Source organism: Ursus maritimus, unplaced genomic scaffold (genome assembly GCF_017311325.1).
Source record: "Ursus maritimus isolate PB19 unplaced genomic scaffold, ASM1731132v1 scaffold_19, whole genome shotgun sequence".
In the NCBI taxonomy this organism is placed as follows: domain Eukaryota; kingdom Metazoa; phylum Chordata; class Mammalia; order Carnivora; family Ursidae; genus Ursus; species Ursus maritimus.
In genome coordinates, this window is record NW_024424341.1 from 24,244,879 (window position 1) to 24,266,701 (window position 21,823).

General features: G+C 40.4%; 1 protein-coding gene and 1 pseudogene across 1 annotated transcript in view; one reads left to right on the forward strand and one right to left on the reverse strand.

Annotated features, from left to right (window-relative positions):
* The first annotated feature begins 248 nt into the window (after positions 1-248).
* Positions 249-21,823, forward strand: part of LOC103673613 (cytochrome b5 type B) — a 36,257-nt gene continuing 14,682 nt past the window's right edge. The window contains exons 1-3 of the mRNA XM_008702407.2: positions 249-522; positions 18,855-18,983; positions 19,501-19,530. Of these exons, the coding sequence (XP_008700629.1) occupies positions 361-522; positions 18,855-18,983; positions 19,501-19,530 (321 nt within the window). The 5' untranslated portion in view covers positions 249-360. The remainder of the gene's footprint in view (positions 523-18,854; positions 18,984-19,500; positions 19,531-21,823) is intronic.
* Positions 14,895-16,224, reverse strand: LOC121103379 (annotated as a pseudogene).

Sequence of the window (21,823 nt, forward strand, 5' to 3'; positions counted from 1 at the left end):
TCTCTTGCGTAACACCTGTCAACCCGTCTCCATCAGAGAACTTTCCAAAATCACGGTACCTGGTTGGCGAGATTGGAGGGAGAGACGATCCTGATTGGTTAGTTGGACCTCGAACCAGACCTACGCTCCAAGGACTGGGCGAGAGGTGGGCGGGACTTGAAACTGAATCCGTTGTTTCATTGGTGAAAAGAAAAACGAACCAGGCACTATCTGGAAGCGTGATTGGCTGTTGCCAGGAACCCTCCGACGGCCTTAGGGGCCCTAGTTACGGAAGCCGGAGAGGGCTGAGCCCCAGGTCTACCTCGAGGAAGTTAACCTCGGAAACCCGGAGAGTCGTGGAGAAGAGCTGTTTCAGGCCCAATGGCGACTGTGGAAGCAAGCGACTGTGATGGGAAAGGGCAAGGGGTCGAGACCTCCGTCACCTATTATCGATTGGAGGAGGTGGCGAAGCGCAACTCCATGAAGGAGATATGGCTGGTGATCCACGGGCGAGTCTACGATATCACTCGTTTCCTTAACGAGGTGGGGCCCGGGAGGTGGGCGGCCCCTGGGAGCTGCACGGGTGAGGGGTGGTCCGGACCGGAAAAGTTGCAGGGTGTGTGTAGGAGGGAAATGAAGCCTGGCTGAGGGCAGTAAGGCGTATGAAAGGGACCACAACTCCCCTAGACGGAAACTGAGGGGCTTCAGTTCTGCATGCATTTCTAACCAGCACTAAATTCCGGAGTCTTCAATAATGTCATGTATTGCATATCATATATTGGGTACTTAACTGTACGCTAGGCCAAACTCTTAAGCCATCATTATCCCCATTTCACAGAAAGGGAAACTGAGCCTCAGGGATTCAGGACTCTCAAGGTCACACGCTTAACAGCCTATAACCATTCCAATCTAGGTTTGAAGGGTTCTGAACCTGTGCTCTTTCCACTGCGCCCTTTGAAGTAATTCATTTCTGGTTTTCTTGAGAAGAAACTGAGGACTTTTTTTTTTACCCCCTGATTATGTTGCCTTTATTTTCTATTAATTTGAGTTGACCTTGAGGCCAGAAGGTCATGATTTTTTTCTGGTCATTGACTCATCCTCTTTGTTAAATCTTCAAACCTGTTGCATTAGATCTCATTAGGCAAGTAATACCGTGGTGCAACTGAGTGATTTTTTTTTTTTTAATTTAAGGAAACAGACTTTTGTCTAAACGGATTTATTGAGGTGTACTTTACATACAAAAATTGTGCCCATTTAAAATGTACAGTTTGATGAGTTTAGACAAATGTATTCATCCATGTAATCTCACTCCCATTTAAGACAGAGCATTTCCCCATCACCCTAAAAAGTTCCCTCTTGCCCCTTGACAGTCCCCCCACACCAGTCCCTGAGGCTTTGAGGTATTTATGTACATACACATATTGGCATATATATTTTTGGTGTGTATCATTTTGAGTAATAAAATCTTGTGGTGAATTCCTTGGAAATTCCTGAGCAATATAACCTTATTGTAACTGGCAAAAACTTAATTTCTGTTAGTTCTTTCTGTGAATCAAATATCGTAGCAAAATATTTTTTCTACATTCTGATTTATAAGTCTATAAAAAGTTTTGAAATGTAAAGCTTACCAAAAGGACATTGTTTTTAATAAATCTTCCTAATGGCCAGTAAGTTAACATCTTAGAATTTAGTAACTTGTATTTGAATGAGGTATGGCCTTTTATGCTTTTAAAAGGTACTTTAAAAGTACCTTCCCATTATTTCATCCTTGAATAACTAGTTGAGAGTGACTTGGATGTAGTGATCCTTATGTTAACAGGATGAGAAACAGGTTCACAGAGATTTTGATTGTACGAATGAGTGGCAGAATCTGGTTTAGATAGATCCCTTGATTTCTCTTGTGTACATAGCATTACTTCAGAAATCTAGCCTTAGCTTGGTCCTTTGGTATATGCCTAAGTTGTGGGTTATAGGCTGTTAAAGCATAGTTCATAATGGTAGGCAATAATGTTTTTCACTTGTAGTTTCATTTCCCCCGAATTTCTTCTTGATTGATTTAGAATGCATAATGAACTTGGAAGGAACACTCAGTGCTTGTAGTGGACCTTATTTCAATCTTGAGTAGTGGTTGCTAACTCAGTTCACACATGTTGGTAAAGCCAGAGGCATCACAGGTGTGCCAGAGTTTCTCATGAAACTTGAGCCACAGCTCTTTACCTGCAGTTAGCTCTTCTATCATCTCTGTTCTTATTCTCTTGTTCATTCCAAGCCTATTCATTCATTCACTTGCTCATTCAAATATTTAACAAGTGTCTATTATTAGTCAGATGCTGTTCACCTCGCTTAGGGTACAGCAGTGAATATGCTGTATTTATGCTTTCATGGAGATTAGTCTATTGGGACAGTAAGCAGAGTAAATAACTATAATATATGCTATGTTAGGTAGTGGTAGGTTCTAAGAAGAAAAATAGAGCACAGAAGAGGACTATAGACGTAGATGGGATGAGGGTGTAAGGGTAAGGGTTTGAAATTTTAGGTATGATGGCCAGAGTTGGTTTTATTAGGAAGATGACTAGAATAAAAGGCCAGAAGGAAATTAAGGGAGCTAGCCATGTGGATATCTGCAGGAAGAGCATTCCTGGCAGAGGGAGCAAGTTCAAAGGCTCTGAGGTGGGAGTACGTCTGGTTTTTTTGAGGACAAGTGAGGGAGGCCATAATGGCTGGATAGTAGTAGATGAGGTGAGCATGATCACGTGAGGGCAGATCAGGTATAGCACTGCAGGTTTTAGGGAGGACTTTGACTTTGTGTAGGCTAGGAACCCTCACTGGAGCAGGGGAGTGTCATGGTGTGACTTAATGGTTTAATAGTACCGCTCTGACTGCATGGTGTAGAAGAGACTGGAGGAGGGCAAAGGGAGAATTGATAAGCCCAGTTAGGAGGCTGTTGTAGTAATTTGGGCAAGAGGTGGCAGTGGCTTGGACCGGGCTGGTGGCAGTCAGGGGTGGTGAGTACTATCAGATTTTGGATGTGTGGGATGTTTTTTGTTTTTTGTTTTGTTTTTAGATTTATTTATTTGGGTGGGGGGTGGAGTAGGGGGCAGCAGAGAGGGCAAGAGTGTCTGAAGCAGAGCGCGATGTGGGATTTGATCTCGCAACCCTGAAATCAAGACCTGAGCCGAAACCAAGAGTTCGTCCCTGCGCCACCCAAGCACCCCCGGATGGGTTTTGATGGTAGGGCCAATAGGATTTAATGATGCATTGGGTTTGAGGAGTGAGAGAAGTCAAAAATGACACCAAGGTTTTTGGCCTGTAGGTCAGGAGGAATAGAATTGCTATTAGATGAAATGGGAAGATCTACGCTGGTTCTCATTCTTATCTTTACAATCTTAAATCACTTTGGGGTTCCTCCTTAGAAAGGGGTTCCTAATTGGAAGATCCTGTGCCAGTTGCTTCTTCTTTTTTTTTTTTAATGAATATGGTTATGATGTTATTCTGGAGTTTGAATGTGATAATTTTGAATTGGTAATGTAATTGAATTACCTTTCCCCTAATATTAATTTTGCATTTTTGAATTAGTGGTATTGGTTTAATTTATTGAAATCATGATGAAAAACCAAAACCTTGCAGGAGTACACGTCATTGTCTTTCCACTTAGAGTAGTTTAGAAAAAACACTTAAAAATGGTTATACTATCTTACGACACGGACTGGAAAATATCAAAGTACATCTCCCTTAGCAAGGGTAAGTATGATTTTGTGAACCTTTGTTTCAGTTAATATTCTGATTTTCTTAACTGTGTATCACAGGTGAGAGAAGTTTGGAAGCCATTATCTTATGTATAAATAACCATTTCTGAAGAGAATAACTTAAAATAACACATTGTGATATTTTAAAGTTTTCTAGGTATTTTTTAGTGACAATGGACATAAGTGGGAATATTACTATTGGGCTTGCTTCACAGATGGGATAGCATTCAACAGGTATTTCTTAGGTGTTAGCAGGTGCTGTGGTCCTAGGCCCTGCTGGCATATAAAAACATGGTCCTGTCCTCTTGAAGCTACTCTTTGAGGGAAGGCAATAGAAAACAAAAGCAGAAAAACGTTCAGTGATGGTGCTTTCTGTGAAGGAAACAAATAGGAGTTGAGAAAGAAAAATGAGGGTTTAATTTTTTTTTTTTTAATTACGTAAATTCTACCCCCAGTGTGGGGCTTGATCACAACCCTGAGATCGGGAGTCACATGCTCTACCAACTGAGCCAGCCAGGCGTCCCAGATCTACTTTAGTAAGAGTGATCTGGAAAGCTTCTGTGAGATGACTTTCAGTTGAGCTGAGGAGAGGGAACTAGCTTCAGGAATACTAGAGAAAAGCGCATTCTGATGGCATTTGCAGAGTCAAGCAAGAGTTTGGCCCGTCAGTGGGACTGAAAGCAGCTGTGGCTGTGGTCTAGCCAGTGAAGTTGGTCAAGAATGGCCAGAGAGCTTGGTGGGAGCCAGGCCAGGGAAGGCGGAGTAGGTAGTATGGATTTGATCCTAAATGCATTGGAAAACCATTAAAGCCTTTTAAGATGGCAGTGACATTAAAACACTTTGCTTTTCCAGTAGATTACTTTGGCCTAGAAGTCGAGAATAGGTTGGAGGGAAAAGCGATGCAGAATGGAAGAAAGTAAAACTCTTTCTATCCCAAGGATTTGTTTGAATCTTTCCACATCTTTCATGTATATACAATATATACAAATGTGTACAGATAAATATGGAAATAGAATCAGAGTATTCTTTTTTTTTTTTTTTAAGATTTTATTTATTTATTCGACAGAGATAGAGACAGCCAGCGAGAGGGAACACAAGCAGGGGGAGTGGGAGAGGAAGAAGCAGGCCCACAGTGGAGGAGCCTGATGTGGGGCTCTATCCCACAACGCCGGGATCATGCCCTGAGCCGAAGGCAGACGCTTAACCGCTGTGCCACCCAGGCGCCCCCAGAGTATTCTTTTTTTTTTAAGTTTATTTATTTTTTCTTAGTAATCACACAATGTGGGGCTCGAACTCATGGCTCTGAGATCAAGAGTTGTAGGTTCCTCTGACTGAGCCAGCCAGGCACCCCAATCATAGTATACCTTAATTGAATTATAGTATCTGTTCATTGATTTGGTTTAGTAGTACAAATAATATTTACTGGGTGCTTATTACTCTGAGTGCTTTACCTGTAATTTCTCTTTTAACTTCTGACAACCCACCCCTTTTCTTTTTAAGATTTATTTAGTTATTTTTGGGCAGTGCAGAAGGAGAGGGAGAGAATCTCAGGCAGACTCCTTGATGAGCAGGGAGACCTTTGCGGGGATTGATCCCGTGACTCTGAGATCATGACCTGAGCTGAAATCAAGAGTCAGATGCTCAACTGACTGGGCCACCCAGGTGCCCCTATTTCTAACACTATAGAATAATGGTATCACTTTTTGTATCTAGTGTCTTTGGCTTCACATATCTGAGACTCATCTTTGTTTTCTCCCTATGTATCAGCAGTTTTTTCCTATTGCTTTTTATTTATTTTCTTTTATTTTAATTTCGTGTATTTATTTCACTGTATGATTGAACTGAAATTTATCTGTTCGCCTATTGATCGACATTTGTGTTGTTTCCATTTTTTGGCCATTATGAATAAAACTGCTGTGAACATTCACATACAAATTTTTGTGTGGACATATGTTTTCATTCCTCTTGGTTAAATACCTAGGAGTGAGATTTCTGGGTCATACTTTTTTTAACTTTTTAAGCAATCTCAGGCCTTTTCTCAAAGTGTCTATATCAGTTTATACTTCCACCAGCAGTATATGGTTTTCCAGTTTCTCCACACCCTCCTTGACACACAGTATCTGTCATTGTACTTTTAACCCTAATAGTGGCTATGTGCTGGTATATAAATTATGGTTTTAACTTAGATACTGAGTATCATCATGGCATGATTGGCAATTTTATGGGTTTTTGTTAAGTGTTCTGTCTTGGCCATTTATAATTGAATTGCTTTCTTACTGACTTGAAAACATTCTTCATACATTCTAAGATGCAAGTCCTTTCAGATACAGTTGACCCTTGAATAGCAGGTTTGAACTGCACAGGTCCATTTACACATGGATTTTTTTCAACATAGTATTTGCTCTTCCTTATGATCTTCTTACTTTTTTTTTTAAGTGGGCTCCATGCCCAGTGTGGGGTTTGAACTGCTGACTCTGAGATCAAGAGTCACATGCTCTACCAACTGAGCCGGTCAGGCACCCCATGATCTTCTTAATAACAATTTCTTGTCTCTAGCTTACTTTATTGTAAGAACACAGTGTATAATACATATAACGTATAAAATATGTGTTAACCATTTTATTGGTAAGGCTTCTGGTAAACAGGAGGCTAATAGTAATTAAGTATTTGGGGAGTCCAAAATTATATACAGATTTTCAGCTGTGTGTAGAGGATGGGGTTCAGTGGCAGCCCAACCCCTGCATTGTTTAAGGGTCAGCCTTATATGTATTTTGACTTTTTTCTCCCAGTGTGTATTTTGCCTTTTCATTTTCTTAATTTTTTTTTTTTTTTAAGATTTTATATACTGGGCGCCTGGGTGGTTCGTTTGGTTAAGTGTTTGCCTTCTGCTCAGGTAATGATCCCAGAGTCCTGGGATCAAGTCCCATGTTGGGCTCCCTGCTCCGCAGAGAGTCTGCTTCTCCCTCTGCCCCTCCTTCCACTTGTTCACATCTCAATCTCTCTCTCTCAAACAAATAAATAAAAATCTTTTTAAAAAAAGATTTTAAGGGGCGCCTGGGTGGCTCAGTCATTAAGCATCTGCCTTCGGCTCAGGTCACGATCCCAGGTTCTTGGGATCGATCCCTGCATCGGGCTCCCTGCTCCACTGGGAGCGTGCCTCTCCCTCTCCCACTCCCCCTGCTTGTGTTCCCTCTCTCGCTGGCTGTCTCTCTCTCTCTGTCAAATAAATAAAATCTTTAAAAAAAAAAAAGATTTAAAAAAAGATATTTAGGGAGAGAGTGCACATGAGTGGGGGGAGGGGCAGAGGGAGACAGAATCACAAGCCGATTCTGCGCTGAGCCAGGAGCCTGAGGTGGGGCTCCCACTACTCGAGATCGGGACCTGAGCCAAAATCATGAGTTGGCCACCTAACTGACTGAGCCCCACAGGAGCCCCACTTAGTACTGATTCTTAAAGAAAGTTTGATTCCTTGTATAGATGAAATATAATTCTAATGTCTGGGTGCTGGCTTTGGGGTCTAAATGTCTGGTTCAGTTTACCACTTTACCACTTAATAGTTGTATAACCTTGGGCAAATAGCTCTGTAAAGGCACTTTCTCATCTGTAAAATAGAGATAATTGTACCTAGTTGTTATGACAATTAATACAGATAATGCATATAAAGTCTTGTGGTCCCTGGCATAAAGAGCTCAGTAAGTGTTAGGGGCCATTGAGTGATTGAGGTTATTTTTATTAATAATAAAATTTACTTGTTCCCTGCAGCATCTTTTGAGTGCTTAAGTGGCAGGTGCTCTGAAGATGTAAAGGTGAATTAGATGATGTCTTGGACTTGTGAGGGAGAATGAAATCTGTGCACAAGTAATTGTCATGCAAGAAAGACAGAACACAGGCTCTAATGTCAGGGTACCGACGGCACCCCTGAAAGCTTCAGAGCCTGACCGATAACAATTCTTACTGGATTTCTCCAAGGCTGGTGAAAAGAAAGTGTAATTTGATAGTCATCTAGCCTGTTAAATTAACAAATCTGTAGGAATACTTTCTTCCTCCTCCTCCTCCTCCTCCTCCTCCTTCTTCTTCTTCTTCTCTTTAAGATTAATTTATTAGGGGGGCACCTGGGTGGCGCAGTCGTTAAGCGTCTGCCTTCGGCTCAGGGCATGATCCTGGCGTTCTGGAATCGAGCCCCACATCAGGCTCTGCTAGGAGCCTGCTTCTTCCTCTCCCACTCCCCCTGCTTGTGTTCCCTCTCTCGCTGGCTGTCTCTGTCAAATAAATAAATAAAATATTTTTTAAAAATTTATTTATTAGAAAGAGCGCCAGCATGAGCAGGGGAAGCAGTAGGCAGAGAGAGAGGGAGAAGCAGGCTCTGGTGAGCAGGGAACCGATGCTGGGCTAAATAAATCTCAGAGTCCCAGGATCGTGAGCTGAGCTGGAGGCAGATGGTTAACCGACTGAGCCACCCAGATACCCCAAGAATACTTTCTTTCCTTGAGTAGTTGCAAGTGGTTAGTCCTAGGGAAAGCTAGAAATAAAACGAGGCAAAATTTAACCTCCAGTACTGTCCAGGTGAGATGCTCTCATGAACAATTGACTTTCATTTATTTGTTCTGCATGTGGGCATGTGTGTGGCGTATACACCAGCGCGCGCAATAGAGCCTGCGAGCGCAAACAGGAGGGAAGGAGGGCAGAGTGAGCTCTCTTTAGGTCTCGCTATCTTCCAGGTATGCTGTGTTCTAGAATACAGCCATGAAAAAAACAACCACGGTTGCTGTTCTTACAGAGCTTAGAGTCTAGCAGGCAAAGACATCAAATAAATAATGGCAGTTGTCATAAATGAATACTATGAAGGTACCTAAGGAATTGTGAAAATCTATAGCAGTGGGATTTAATCTGCTAGGGATAAATTATGTTTGGATCCGCAGACCTGAGATTTGATCCCTGGACAGTGGTGACTGCCAAGGTTACACCTTTTCTGGCAGCCATCAAGTTTGCCTCCTAAACTCCTAACACCTCTACTTTACTCGGCTCTTAGTAATCCAAATGCAAATGAGTACCTGCAAATGCCAGTGAATGCCTGTGGACCTGCACCATTTCCTCCTGTTCACCACTCAGGTCTGTCACCTTTCTCTGCCCTGTCAGATTGTTTTTCAGAATGTGAGTTTTGTCCTCGCTAGAATTTCAATCTCCATATCTCATTTTGATGAGATATTCTGCCCATCTGTTTAACTAGAGGTTCTTGTTTTCATCACCCAGCTTAATTTTGCAGCTTCCCAAATCTTAATGTTTCTAGATTTTATTTTCTAAGCCTGGTGGTCTTTAGCATATCCCTATTGTTACATTTTTTTACATCATTATGGGATTTCCACTCACAGAAAATTTGTGTAATTTTTTCCCATCAAGATTTTTATTCCCTGGGATGCCTGGGTGGCTCAGTCGGTTAAGTAGATGGAAACATACAATATTTGTCCTTTGGTATCTGGCTCCTTTCACTTAACATAATGTTTTGGTTTTTAAAAATTTTATTGTGGTAAAATATGCATAACAAAATTGATTATTTTAACCATATTTAAGTGTCTACTTTCAGCTCAGGTCATGATCCCAGGGTCCTGGGATCGAGTCCTGCATCGGGCTCCTTGCTTGATGGGGAGCCTGCTTCTCCCTCTGCCTGCTGCTCCCGCTGCTTGTGTGGGCTCTTTCTCTCTCCTTGCTCTCTCTCAAATAAATAAATAAAATCTTAAAAAAAAAAAAAAAAAGATTGTTATTCCCTGTCATTCTTCACATTCTCTTCTGCCATCTGACCCCTATCCTTTGCATAGAATTAGTAATCTGGAAGTATATTTTCGGTTACTAATTTGTCCTCTCTTTTTTCTGTATTAAAACATACATTTTCTGTCTTCTTTTCAATATTTAGTTATTGAACTTAAGGAAGAGCCGCAAGTCTTCCTCCCTACCACATATGCTTTGGACAGATGAACTGACTGAAATCCTTCACATTACAAAATTACAAAATTTTCCTTTGTATCTTTGAAGTATTTTACTTGATTATTGCCGGACTGAGAGAGAAATGAATGGATCACAATCATTGTTCATCGCTTTTGAAAGTTTATGATCTTGGTTGCAGTGTCGTTTATTTAAAACATTTTCTTTGTTAACATTGTGTAACTGCTTACATAATAAAAGCTGGGACAAGGTCCATTAGTCTTAAAACACAAAGGCTATCCAAATCAAAATAAGTTTTTGGTAAATTCACATGAGATTTAAAAGCAAAGCAAGTCCTAGAAAAAGTGGGAAATATGCACTGCCTTATATTAGATTTACTGAATAAAAGTAGGGAGAAATTTATGATTTTCCAGTAGATTTGAATAGTGTAGGCCCCCAACCTGGATTATTCAGGTTAACCCCTGAAACTCTTATGGTCCCATTTGTTTTATTTTGCTCTGATTCAGATAAAAGTAAGTTTTTGGCTAATATTAATTATACGTATACCTATTTTTATTATTTTAGTTTTATTATTTTTTAGTTTTATTATTTTTTATTGTGGTAAAATATATGTAACAGAATATGCCATTTAATCAGTTGTACAATTCAGTGGCATTAATTTCATTTATATTGTTGTACAACCAACCAACACTGTTAATCTGTTTCTAAAACTTTTTCATCACCTCAAGCAGAACTCTGTAACCACTAGGCAATAACTACCTCCTCATCACTCTTCCTCTGATAACTTCTAATCTGTTTTGTCTCCAGAATTGCTTAATTCTAGGTACCTCAAGTAGATGGAAACATACAATATTTGTCCTTTGGTGTCTGGCTTCTTTCACTTGATATAATGTTTTGGTTTTTAAAAATTTTATTGTGGGGGCGCCTGGGTAGTGCAGTTGTTAAGCGTCTGCCTTCGGCTCAGGGCGTGATCCCGGCGTTCCGGGATCGAGTCCCACATCGGGCTCCTCCGCTGGGAGCCTGCTTCTTCCTCTCCCACTCCCCCTGCTTGTGTTCCCTCTCTCGCTGGCTGTCTCTATCTCTGTCAAATAAATAATAAAATCTTTAAAAAATTTTTTTATTGTGGTAAAATATGCATAATATAAAATTGATTATTTTAACCATATTGTACAGTTCAGTGGCATTAAGTACATTCACATCATTGTGTAACTCTCACCACCATTTATCTCCAGAACACTTTTGTCACCCCAAAGTGAAACTCTACCCGTTAAATGATAACTCCATTGCCCCTCCTCCCAGCCCCTGGTAATCACTGTTGGATTTTCTGTCTTATGAATTTGACTATTCTAGGTATCACATATAAATTGAATAATTTGATATTTGCCCTTTTGTATCTAGCTTGTTTCACTTAGTATAATGTCTTTAAGGTTCATCCATGTTGTAGCATGTGTCAGAATTTCCTTCCTTTTAAGGCTGAATAATATTCCATTATATGTATATATACTGCATTTTGTTTGTCCATTCAGCCATTCATCAATGGACACTTGGATTGTTTCCATCTTTGGCTATTTGTGAACAATACTGCAGTAAACAAGTATCTGTCGGAGTGCTTGTTTTTGGTTCATTTGGGTATATACCAAGGAGTGGAATTGCTCAGTCATACAGCTATTCTGTGCTTTTTGTGGAACTCAACCATTTTCCGCAGCAGCATTTTACATTTCCACCAGCAGTGAATGAGTGTTGCAGTTTTCCCACACTGTCTCCAACACTTACTCTTTTTTCACTTAAAGCCATCCTAGCCAGGTGTCCAGTGGTATCTCATTGTGGTTTGATTTGCATTTCCCTAATGACTAATGATGTTCATGTACTTACTGGTCCTCTGTGTATCATATTTGGAGAAATATCTAATCGAGTTGTTTGCCCATTTTTCAATTGAATTGTTTGTCTTTTGCTTATAAATTGGATTTCTTTATATATTCTGGATATCAATCCTTTATTAGACATTTGATTTGCAACTATTTGCTCCCATTCTGTTGCTTGTCATTTCACTTTCTTGATAATGTTTTTTGATGTACAAAAGTTTTTAGTTTTGAGAGAGTTAAGTTTCTCCTCATCAGTAATTACTTTAAATGTAAATGGATTAAATTCCTTTTTTAAAAAAAGATTATTAATTTGAGAGAGAGAGAGCACACATACATGCAAGTGCGTGAGTAGGGGGAGGGGCATAGGGTGAGGGAGGGAGAGAATCTCAAGCAGACTCCCATCTGCGCTCAGAGATCAACACGGGGCAAAACCAAGAGTCACAGTTTCACCCCAACTGAGCCATCCAGGAGCCCCTAAATGGATTAAATTCCTAAATCAAAAGACAGAGGTTGACAGAATGGATAAAAATACAGGATCCAACAATATGCTGTCTACAGGAGACTCATTTTAGTTTTGTTTTCTTTTTTAAGATTTTATTTATTTATTTGACAGAGTACAAGCAGGGGGATTGGCAGGCAGAGGGAGAAGCAGACTCCCTACTGAGCAGGCATCCTGATGTGGGGCTCAATCCCAGAACCCTGGGATCATGACCTGAGCTGAAGGCAGATGCTTAACAGACTGAACCACCCAGGCACGCCTATTTTCAACTTTTTGAGGAATCCCCATACTGTTTTCCAGAGCGGCTGCACCAGCTTGCATTCCCACCAGCAGTGAGAGAATCCTGATCACTGCTTTCTTCTTCATCTCTGGAGGTACCTGCTCTATTGACTTTAATCCTGTGGATTTGTTTTATTTTTGAACTTTTTACAAATGAGACAGTCACAGGTTTTTGTTTTCTTTTGTTTTTTAAGATTTTTTTTATTTATCAGAGAGCAAGTGGGAGAGAGAGCACGAGTGGTAGTGAGGGCCAGAGGCAGAGGGAGAAGCATACTTGAGCTCGACAGGGGGCTCGATGCCAGGACCCTGAGATCATGACCTGAGCTGAAGGCAGATGCTTTACTGACTGAGCCCCCCAGGTGCCCCTAGAGTGTCACAGTTTATATTGTTTTATATCTAGTGTCTTTTGTTTGCCGTATATATTCTTTTGTGTTGTGGATATTACAGTGGTTTGTTCTTTTTCATTACTGTTTAGTATTCTACTGTAGGATTATATTGTGATTTATTCATACTCTGCTTATGGCCATTGGGTTTTCTTTTTTTTTCTCTTTTTTTAAGACTTTATTTGAGAGAGAGAGAGAGTGTGTGTGTGTGTGTGTGTTAGCAGGGCGAGGGGCAGAGGGAGAGGGACAGAGAGATTCTCAAGGAGACTCCCCACTGAGCACAGAGCCCAGTGGAGGGCTCCATCTCACGACCCTGAGACATGTCTGAGCTGAAGTCAAGAGTCCAGCACTTAACGGACTGTGCCACCCAGGTAGCCCAGGCGTTGGGTTTTCAAGTTTAGCGTGGTAATAAATAATGCTGCTGTGATCATTTGTGTGTGTATCTAAGTTCATATATCTATACACATTTCTTTTGGGTATATGCTTAGGGAATTCAATTTGATTTTTTAATTGAAAATTTTATTTAAATAATTGTAGATTCATATGTACTTGTAAAAAATAATAGATCACTTGTATCTTTTACCCATTTCCCCCAATGGTAACATTCTGTGAAACTGTAGTACAGGGGTGCCTGGGTGGCTCAGTTATTTAAGCGTCTACCTTCGGCTCTGGTCATGATCCCAGGGTCCTGGGATTGAGCCCCTCCTTGGGCTCCCTGCTCGGCAGGGAGTCTGCTTCTTCCTCTTCCTGTGCCCCTCCCTCCCTGACTTGTGTGTACTCACAGTCTCTCTCTCTCTCAAAAAAGTAGTCTTTTTTTTTTTTTTTAAAGATTTTATTTATTTATTCGACAGAGATAGAGACAGCCAGCGAGAGAGGGAACACAAGCAGGGGGAGTGGGAGAGGAAGAAGCAGGCTCACAGCGGAGGAGCCTGATGTGGGGCTCGATCCCATAATGCCGGGATCACGCCCTGAGCCGAAGGCAGACGCTTAACCACTGTGCCACCCAGGCGCCCCTCAAAAAAGTAGTCTTTAAAAAAAAAAAAAACTGTAGTACAATACCATGAGCAGGATATTGACATTAATTGGATCCACAGATCTTATTCTGACCTCCCAGTTTTACTTCTATCAAACTGATTTGCCTTTTGAAGAGAAAGCAAGTTGGTTTACTTTGTAGAGTCAAGAGTCATTCACTTTTGATTACAGTACTCAACATGCAAATTACATTTACCTCTTGATACAGAAATGGCACCTTGCCACTTCCTTTGGGCATTTAATCCAGACATTTATTCCTGGGCAACTTTTCTCTATGTATCTGCCAGCACTTGCCCTCTACCTTTTTATAATGATATGTAAACTCTTATCCAGAATAACTGGGTCTTTAGTTCAGTTGAGTCACCATAGTACAGTACAGAGCCATTGACTTTTTCCAGCTGATTTGATGTATTCTGAACTGCACATGAAAAATATCCCATTATTTAACCTATAGGTGATCATTCCTTAAGGCACTGGAGAATCCCGCAGTGTCTCAGGGTCACCAATCTCCCTGGACAGTTTTAAGAGACATAGAAGGTTTGTTAAGTCTATCCTGGCTTTGCGTATTCACTCTGAAAAATAATTTATTTGAATAAAGTTTTGATACATTTGCTCTTTATGTCATTCTGTAGGCTCAAAACGAGCAATACAGGGATATTTGTTTTGCTTATACATGGTAAATTTTCATTAATAAAAATTACTTTTGTAAAGGAAGTTATTAAAATACTAGCATATAAATTAGATGTAAAAATTCAGGGTATTTGAATCCCAAGAAAACAGGAGTTTACTGTGGTTTAGATGTCAGGCTGATTGTGCATGATAATTATTATAATTGGTAATGCTTCTTCCAAAGATTGAATTTTTGCTAAATTTTTATATATTATCACTAGCTTGAGTTTCCCCTTTCTCTGCCTTTCATTTCTGTTGTCACCAAAGGGAATTTTTAAACCTTTTAAAAATAGTTCTTTCCCTGTAAGTCACCCTGAACACAATCATTTCCTCTAGTTTCAAACATAAAGGGGAACCTGGCTCAGACAAGAATGAACCTTGTTGCACGTCCACAGGCTCATGTGTTCTCCTTTTTATTCTGAGGCGCCCTAGCTCAAACAGCTTACAAGGTTAAGGGCTACTCTCTTTGTTCCCCAAAGAGCTAATCCTTGCTTCAATAAATAGAGGTCTACAATTCTTTTTTGAACATGCCTTCAAAGTGGAGATCTTTGGCCATGAGCTGCTCTTTGACATCATCACGTGCCCACTGGCGGTCTGTTAGCTCCAGAACTTTGCACTTTGCCTTGAAAGCTTTGTTGCTGTCTGTGGGCATGGCCATGGCTGCTCCAGTCATCTTTGCCTGGATTGTTCTTTTTTTTTTTTTTAGATATTATTTATTTACTTAACACAGAGAGAGCACAAGCAGGGGGAGCAGCAGAGGGAGAGGGAGAAGGGAGATTGAGAGCCTGATGAGGGGCTTGATCCCAGGACCCTTGGATCATGACCTGAGCCGAAGGCAGACACTCAAACTGACTGAGCCACCCAGGTGCCTCTGCCTGGATTATTCTTGACTGGTCATTGGCTTTATTTTGGCCCGGAATAAGAATAAATGCTCTGTATCCTAAATACATAGAAGTACCAGGATGTAGCATTTACCTAGGATGCAGCTAATGTGAGTAGTTGAATTCCTTGCTATAGCATAGGCTTAAAACAGGGTCATTGGAAATAGGACTTTTGTTCTAACAAAGCCTGAGCATGTCATGTTTATCCATTCACTAGTAAGAATAATTGGGAAGATGTTTGTTACATTTTCTTTCACCATGTCTATGAGCATATTGGAATCAGTCATAAGAGAAGGTAGTACTGTTTTCCCTTTAATTTTTCTGAAAAATCCATCCTTTGGGTTGTTGGAAGTAATATTTTCATGTCAAGAAGGACTGTTTGGGAATATTATTTCCATTTTCCCTGAGGACTGTGCTTTGTATTAGGACTTCAGCTGTCAAGTACTTGCTCCTGGGTGAGTTTCTTATCACTCTGCAGCAGGATGGACACATGGTGGGGGAGCATGCCCACAGAGAGCAGAGAGGCTGATGATGAACATGGGCAGGACCACCCAGAGGCTCACATTGGAGTCAAGCTGCAGCTCCTGCCATCTTTTTTTTTTTTTTTTTAAGTTTTAATTTATTTTTTTTAGAGAGATTGAGGTATGGAGGGACAGAGGGAGAGGGAGAGAGAATCTTAAGCAGGCTCCACGCCCAGCATGGCGCCAGTCTCAGGGCTCAATCTCACAGCCCTGAGACCATGACCTGAGCTGAAGTCAAAAGTCAGACACGTAACTGACTGAGCTGTCCAGGCACCCCTAAAGATTTTATTTTTATGTAATCTCCACACCCAACGTGGAGCTTCTGTTGCAGAGTTACATGCTCTGTCCACTGAGCCAGCCAGGCGCCCCCCCACCATCTTTCTTTATTGAGAGCCCACCTAGTGAGGGTCACAGGCCAGGCCCTCAGCCTGGGCATTACCTTGGCCCAGCACTGGCCCTGGCTGTGCTGTGGCCTCAGGCCTGGTGCACTGCATTTGGCTGGACTGCCATTTTATTTTCTTTTGTTTTACTTTAGTATTTTTTAAAATTTATTTATTCGAGAGAGAGTGCAGGGGGTGTGGAGACAGAAGGAGAGAATCTCAAGCAGACTCCGTGTTCACACAGGGCTCGAACTCAAGACCCTGAGACCATGATCTGAGCCGAAAAAGTTGGATGCTCAACCGACTGAGCCTCCCAAGGTGCCCCTGCCATTTGATTTTAAATAGTATCTGAAGTTTGTAGAGTTCTAAAAGTCACCAAGGTTCCCTGAAATCTTTTGCTTGTTCTAAACCATCTGTATTAAGACCACATATTGAAACGAGAGGTACTAAACCTAGGGTGTTTTTGACCACTCCATCCGTCCTTGCCTCAGTGGAAAAAAATCAGGCTATAAAACGGGGTATACCATATGAATTCTTTTTTATAAAAATATGAAAAATTTATTTATCACTGCCTACTCTATCAAATAAGTACTCAATAAAAATTGTAGCATAATGATTTTTCTTTTTTTTATCATGTTATGTTAGTCACCATGCAGTACATCGTTAGTTTTTGATGTAGCATAATGATTGAAATGATTGAATATACAGTAAAAACAGTGGATATATATTATGTATATAATTGATTAAGTGTGGCACTTTTTTTTTTTTTTTAAGAGAGAAAGTGCGTGTGCGTGTGCACATGCAAGTGGTGGTGGGGGAAGGGGCAGACAGAGAGGGAGAGAGAATCTAAAGCAGGCTCCATACCCAGCACGGGACCGACACGGAGCTCGATCTCACCACCCCTGAGATCACCACCATAGCCAAAGTTAAGATTTGGGGCTTAACTGACTAAGCCACCCAGGCACCCCAACTGTTACACTTTCTTATTTGTTTATAATTGGTGAGAGATTGGTGAAAATGAAAATACACTGTAGCTGTAGATAGAGCCGTGCAGGAAGTCATAAATTCAGCCATTTCCTGAAATATCTCAAGATGCTAAGAGATTTCGTTATCCTTTTGCTCTGAAAGGCAACATAATAGTTGGGATATATCATAAGGAAGAACTATCTTCCGTAGTTGAGGTATATAGAGCACATTGGGGGGCACATGGGTGGCTTGGTTGGGCACCTGCCTTCAGTTCATGTCCTGATCTCAGGGTCCTGGGATCAAGTCCCACATGGGGCTCCTTGCTCAGCGGGAAGTCTGCTTCTCCCTCTGCCTGCTGCTCTCCCTGCTTGTTCTCACTCTCTGACAAATAAACAAATAAGATCTTTAAAAAAAAGAAAAAAGAAAAAGGATGCCTGGGCGGCTCAGTCCGTTAAGCTTCTGACTCTTGGTTTTGGCTCAGGTCATGATCTCTGGGTTTTTGAGATCAAGTCCTGCATTGGGCTTAGCAAGGAGTCTGCTTCAGATGCTCTGTCACTTTCCCTCTCCTTCCCCTCTGCCCCTTTCCCCAGTTGCCCCCCCCAATAAAGAGATAAAATCTGTTTCAAATAAGGAGGATATTATTATTCCTGCCTAAAATGTTGTTATAATAAAAACTACTTAAAAGCATCACTTGATATTTAAAAGATATAAATTTAGATATGTCATATAATATAAATTCTAAATTTGCTCATTGTAAGTAAATATTGATTGAGTATTTAAGTCAGACTGTGCTAAATGTAATTTTTAAATATTCATTTTCTCAATAGGTGGTACTTTACTTGGTAAAACAATTTCAAAAGGGTCTACAGTGAAAAATCTTCCTTTTATCTTTTCTCCCGGCTCCCAGGTTCTTTTCATTGTTTTCAGAGAGATTTCAGAGAGATACATATATGTATCTGCTTTTTAAAGTCACAGTTGGTAGCACAGCATATAAACTATACCTTTCTCTTTCTGAGTACAAAGTATTTCATATCTTTATCTCATTTGATACAATAGTAGTTAAGATAGGTACTCCTGTTATCTCCATTTTATAAACAAGAAAGCAAAGACCTCTCAGTTTCTTAGTAACTTTTCCAAGGTAGTATAGCTTGTCAGTTCCAGACAGAATCTACTTCCTAGGTATAGAGGCAGTTATTTTGGTACCACTTATTAACTTTTTATTTTGAAACCATTTCAAACTTACAGAAAAGTTGCAAGAATAAAGAATTCCATCTACTCCTTGACCAGAGTCTCCATTCAGCTTTCTGCAGCCGTCTCGGTAATGTCGGCAAAAAGAGTCAAGCCAGGAGCACACGTTGTTCCCAGTTGTCCTGCCTTGCTAGCCTCCTTCAGTCTGGAACTGTTCCACAGGCTTTCCGTAGCTTTTGTGACCTTGATGTTTTTGGCGATCACAGGCCGGTCCTTTTGTGGAATCTTTCTCAATTTGCTATTGTCCTAGATTTCTTCGTAGTTATGCCAATATTATATATTTTTGGTGTGAATATCACCAGTTATGTTGTGCTCTTACCATTGCATCCCGTCAGGTGGCAGACAGTGTCGATTCATCCCATGACTCCCATTAAGGAAGAAGAAAAAAAAGAGGAGCCGAAGAGGGAAAAGTAACTTAGGTTAGTTTTTTTTTCAGAGGGCCCTATGTTCAGCAAATATCTTTTCTTTGTAGCATCCTGGGGGAGAAGAGGTTCTGCTGGAACAAGCTGGTGCAGATGCAAGTGAAAGCTTTGAAGATGTAGGCCACTCCTCTGATGCCAGAGAAATGCTAAAGCAGTACTATATTGGTGATGTGCATCCGGTAAGAAGGAGCTGAGCCAGGAGTGCTTATAGAGACGAAGCTGCTCCCAGCCACAGACACAGGGAGGGGAACGAATGATTAAAACGGAAATTCATTCAACCCAGCCAGCAGGCTACATACATACGTATTCTCCCAAATCATTTTGCCTGCTGTGCTGAGGTACAGCTTCTTTTATGTAAAGCAACACCTGTAGTTAATTTAAAAGTTCAGGGAAATGATTTTGGAATTTTTTTAAATTGATTTTTGTAATGCAGTTTCATCTCTACCTAAAACAATGGTTTGGTGGTTCTTGGAAATTCCTTGCTAAAGGTGGTAACTGGGCATTCTAACAAGGGGCCCCGATAGGCTCAGGGTTGGGGCTGGGGAGCATCTACCCTTCTACAGACCTTGATGTCTCTCAGAGAATACTACCACAATGTAGTGTCATGGTCTAAGGTTAGAAACAAGCATGTCGTGCCCAGAGTGAGAATTCATTTGGAAATGATTTAAAATATTATTTGTTTCCCTTTTTTAACAGAATGACCTTAAACCTGAAAGTGGTAGCAAGGTAAGAAGAAGTCATCTGTTTCTCTTGTGTGTTTCAATTGTTTATGTTTCTGTTTACTCAAATAGAATTGGTTTTTTAAAAATTATCTTAATAAGAGAAGTATTTATTTTTCCCCCAAGCAAAAATCCTGTTTTTTAGGAATTTGGACTGAGTGCCATCTCAGGAATAAAGAATAGCTGAGTCTTGAACAGTAGGAAATATTTTGTTCATGCTTCTATTTGCTTTAAAAAAAAAAAAAAAGAAAGAAATTCTAAAGCCGTGCCCTGTATGGTTTTGAAAGAAATTAGTTTATCGGTTCAGTTGTAGAAAAGTATTTCTTATTCTTACATTAAATAATACAGGTGATAATAATTCTGTGTTGGAAAAATAATTGGAAAATTGATTTTCACTTAAAAGTCTGAGGAGCTACAGATTGAAGTAATTGACCGGAATGGACCTTTCTGTCCCTGTTACCCAGATTTAATCCTTTTATCATATAGGCCCAAATAGGCCTATACCAATTTCATTTACTCAGTGATACAGCAAAAGCAAAAGATTAAATATTTGAAAACCTTAATGTGCACTGCATAACATAGCAGGCAGAAAATATGAAAGCCTTTTAGCTTCCCACAAGCAGGGCTGTTCATTTCCTTTATTACTTCAGGCTTTTTCTTGACTTCCTCCTTCAAAGAGCGATCAGGTTACCTTTTCACTTAAAGGGACAGCAGTTTAGTTGCTACCAGAACATCGTGGTAATAACTTTTCCCCCTTCCAGCTTCTTGCTTCCCTTTCCTCATGAGCTGGAATTACTGAACATGTTTGATACAGCACTTAAAGTTGGCCTAGACACAAGAATTCTTTCAACTCAAGAGATTGCTTGACAGTATCTGCCATCTGTTGCTGTGCAATCTGGAGTGTTTGTGGAAATGAACTCTTCCCTCTTGCTACACTCTGCTATTCTGAATTGTTGAATTGTTTATGAAGGGGGATGAAATGATTCTTCTAAATGCTTCCAGAGCACTGTTCGTTGGTCTGTCTTCCCCCTCCTAGCACATGCAATGAAGGTAAAGTTTGAGCTTCACGTGGCCTTGCTGAGTATAATGAACGTGTTTGGAAAACATTGGTCTCTGTTAAAGTAAACATTTAGTTCAATGGATATTCCCATTTGTACAAGAGCTACACGTATCTGCGAGCCATAACCCACTTGTATCCAACAATCATGAGAGTACCTTTACTAAAACGATAGAAAATATTTTTGGAATTATAATTGTCTAAAAGTCTACAAATTGCTTCTTGATGCTGTTTTTCTTGCTTGGTAGTTCAGTATGTGGTGAGGACCATTCTTTGGAATGGAGAGTGCTGTTTTCAGATTGGACCACCTGTGTTGGAATCCCTGGGCATGTTTCTGAAATGCCTATTTCCTGGGCTTCCACTACTATTGATTCATAATCTTCGGAGGTGGGACTTGGGAATTTGCATTTGAAGTAACCCAGGTAGCCAAGCACCAGACTTTTTGCCAAATGATGTGCCCATCTTTTTATTTGAAAACTTGGGGAACTTTAATTCTCTTCTGTGGAAAGCACTATCTACCTTGTATAGGCCAAATAATGAATTAGAGCTGTCTCAGATAAATCTTTTGAGCCTTGGACTTTTTGTAAAAAAAAAAATACAGAAAAAGAAGCCCTTTCAACTCACTGAATTCTGTATAATTTAGAAGTTTCCAGATGTAGTTTGGCCCCTGCCTGTTATAAACAGTGGCTAAAGGCAGTGTATTCAAAGCTGTTTTTCTCACATCTGTTGTACCCAAAGGACAGTCTCCATTAAGTAGAGAGTAGTTTATAGAGTGTTTCCAGTCACAGTGCTATACTTCAGCAGATCAGGCAAGGAAAAGCTTTGGGAAAAATTTCAAGGCCATCTACATAGATTTTCACAGAGCTATAGTCCAACCTGATTTCAGTTCCAGAAAGAAAGTCCTGGTCCCTCAGATTTATTTCTTACAAAGATTTTAAATAAGTACTTCTATATCTAGGATGTAGATGTCTCCTTCCTTAATTTTTCTTCACTCACCATGAAGTAAAGGATGTGAAATTCATTTCATTAATACTTTCTTTTGGTTACAGGTTCCTAAACCTCTACAAAGAAGTGATTTTTTTTTTAAAGCCTAATTAAGAGGTGTCTTCTGCCTCAGGGGACAGAGTTTTCATTTCCCTTCTTTTTCTTCTCCCTTCCTTCATTTCTCCACTTCTCTCCTCCCCCCACAGCTTCCCATCTCTCCCCTGCCTGAAACTAACTCCCCCCTCCCCGCCCCCTACAA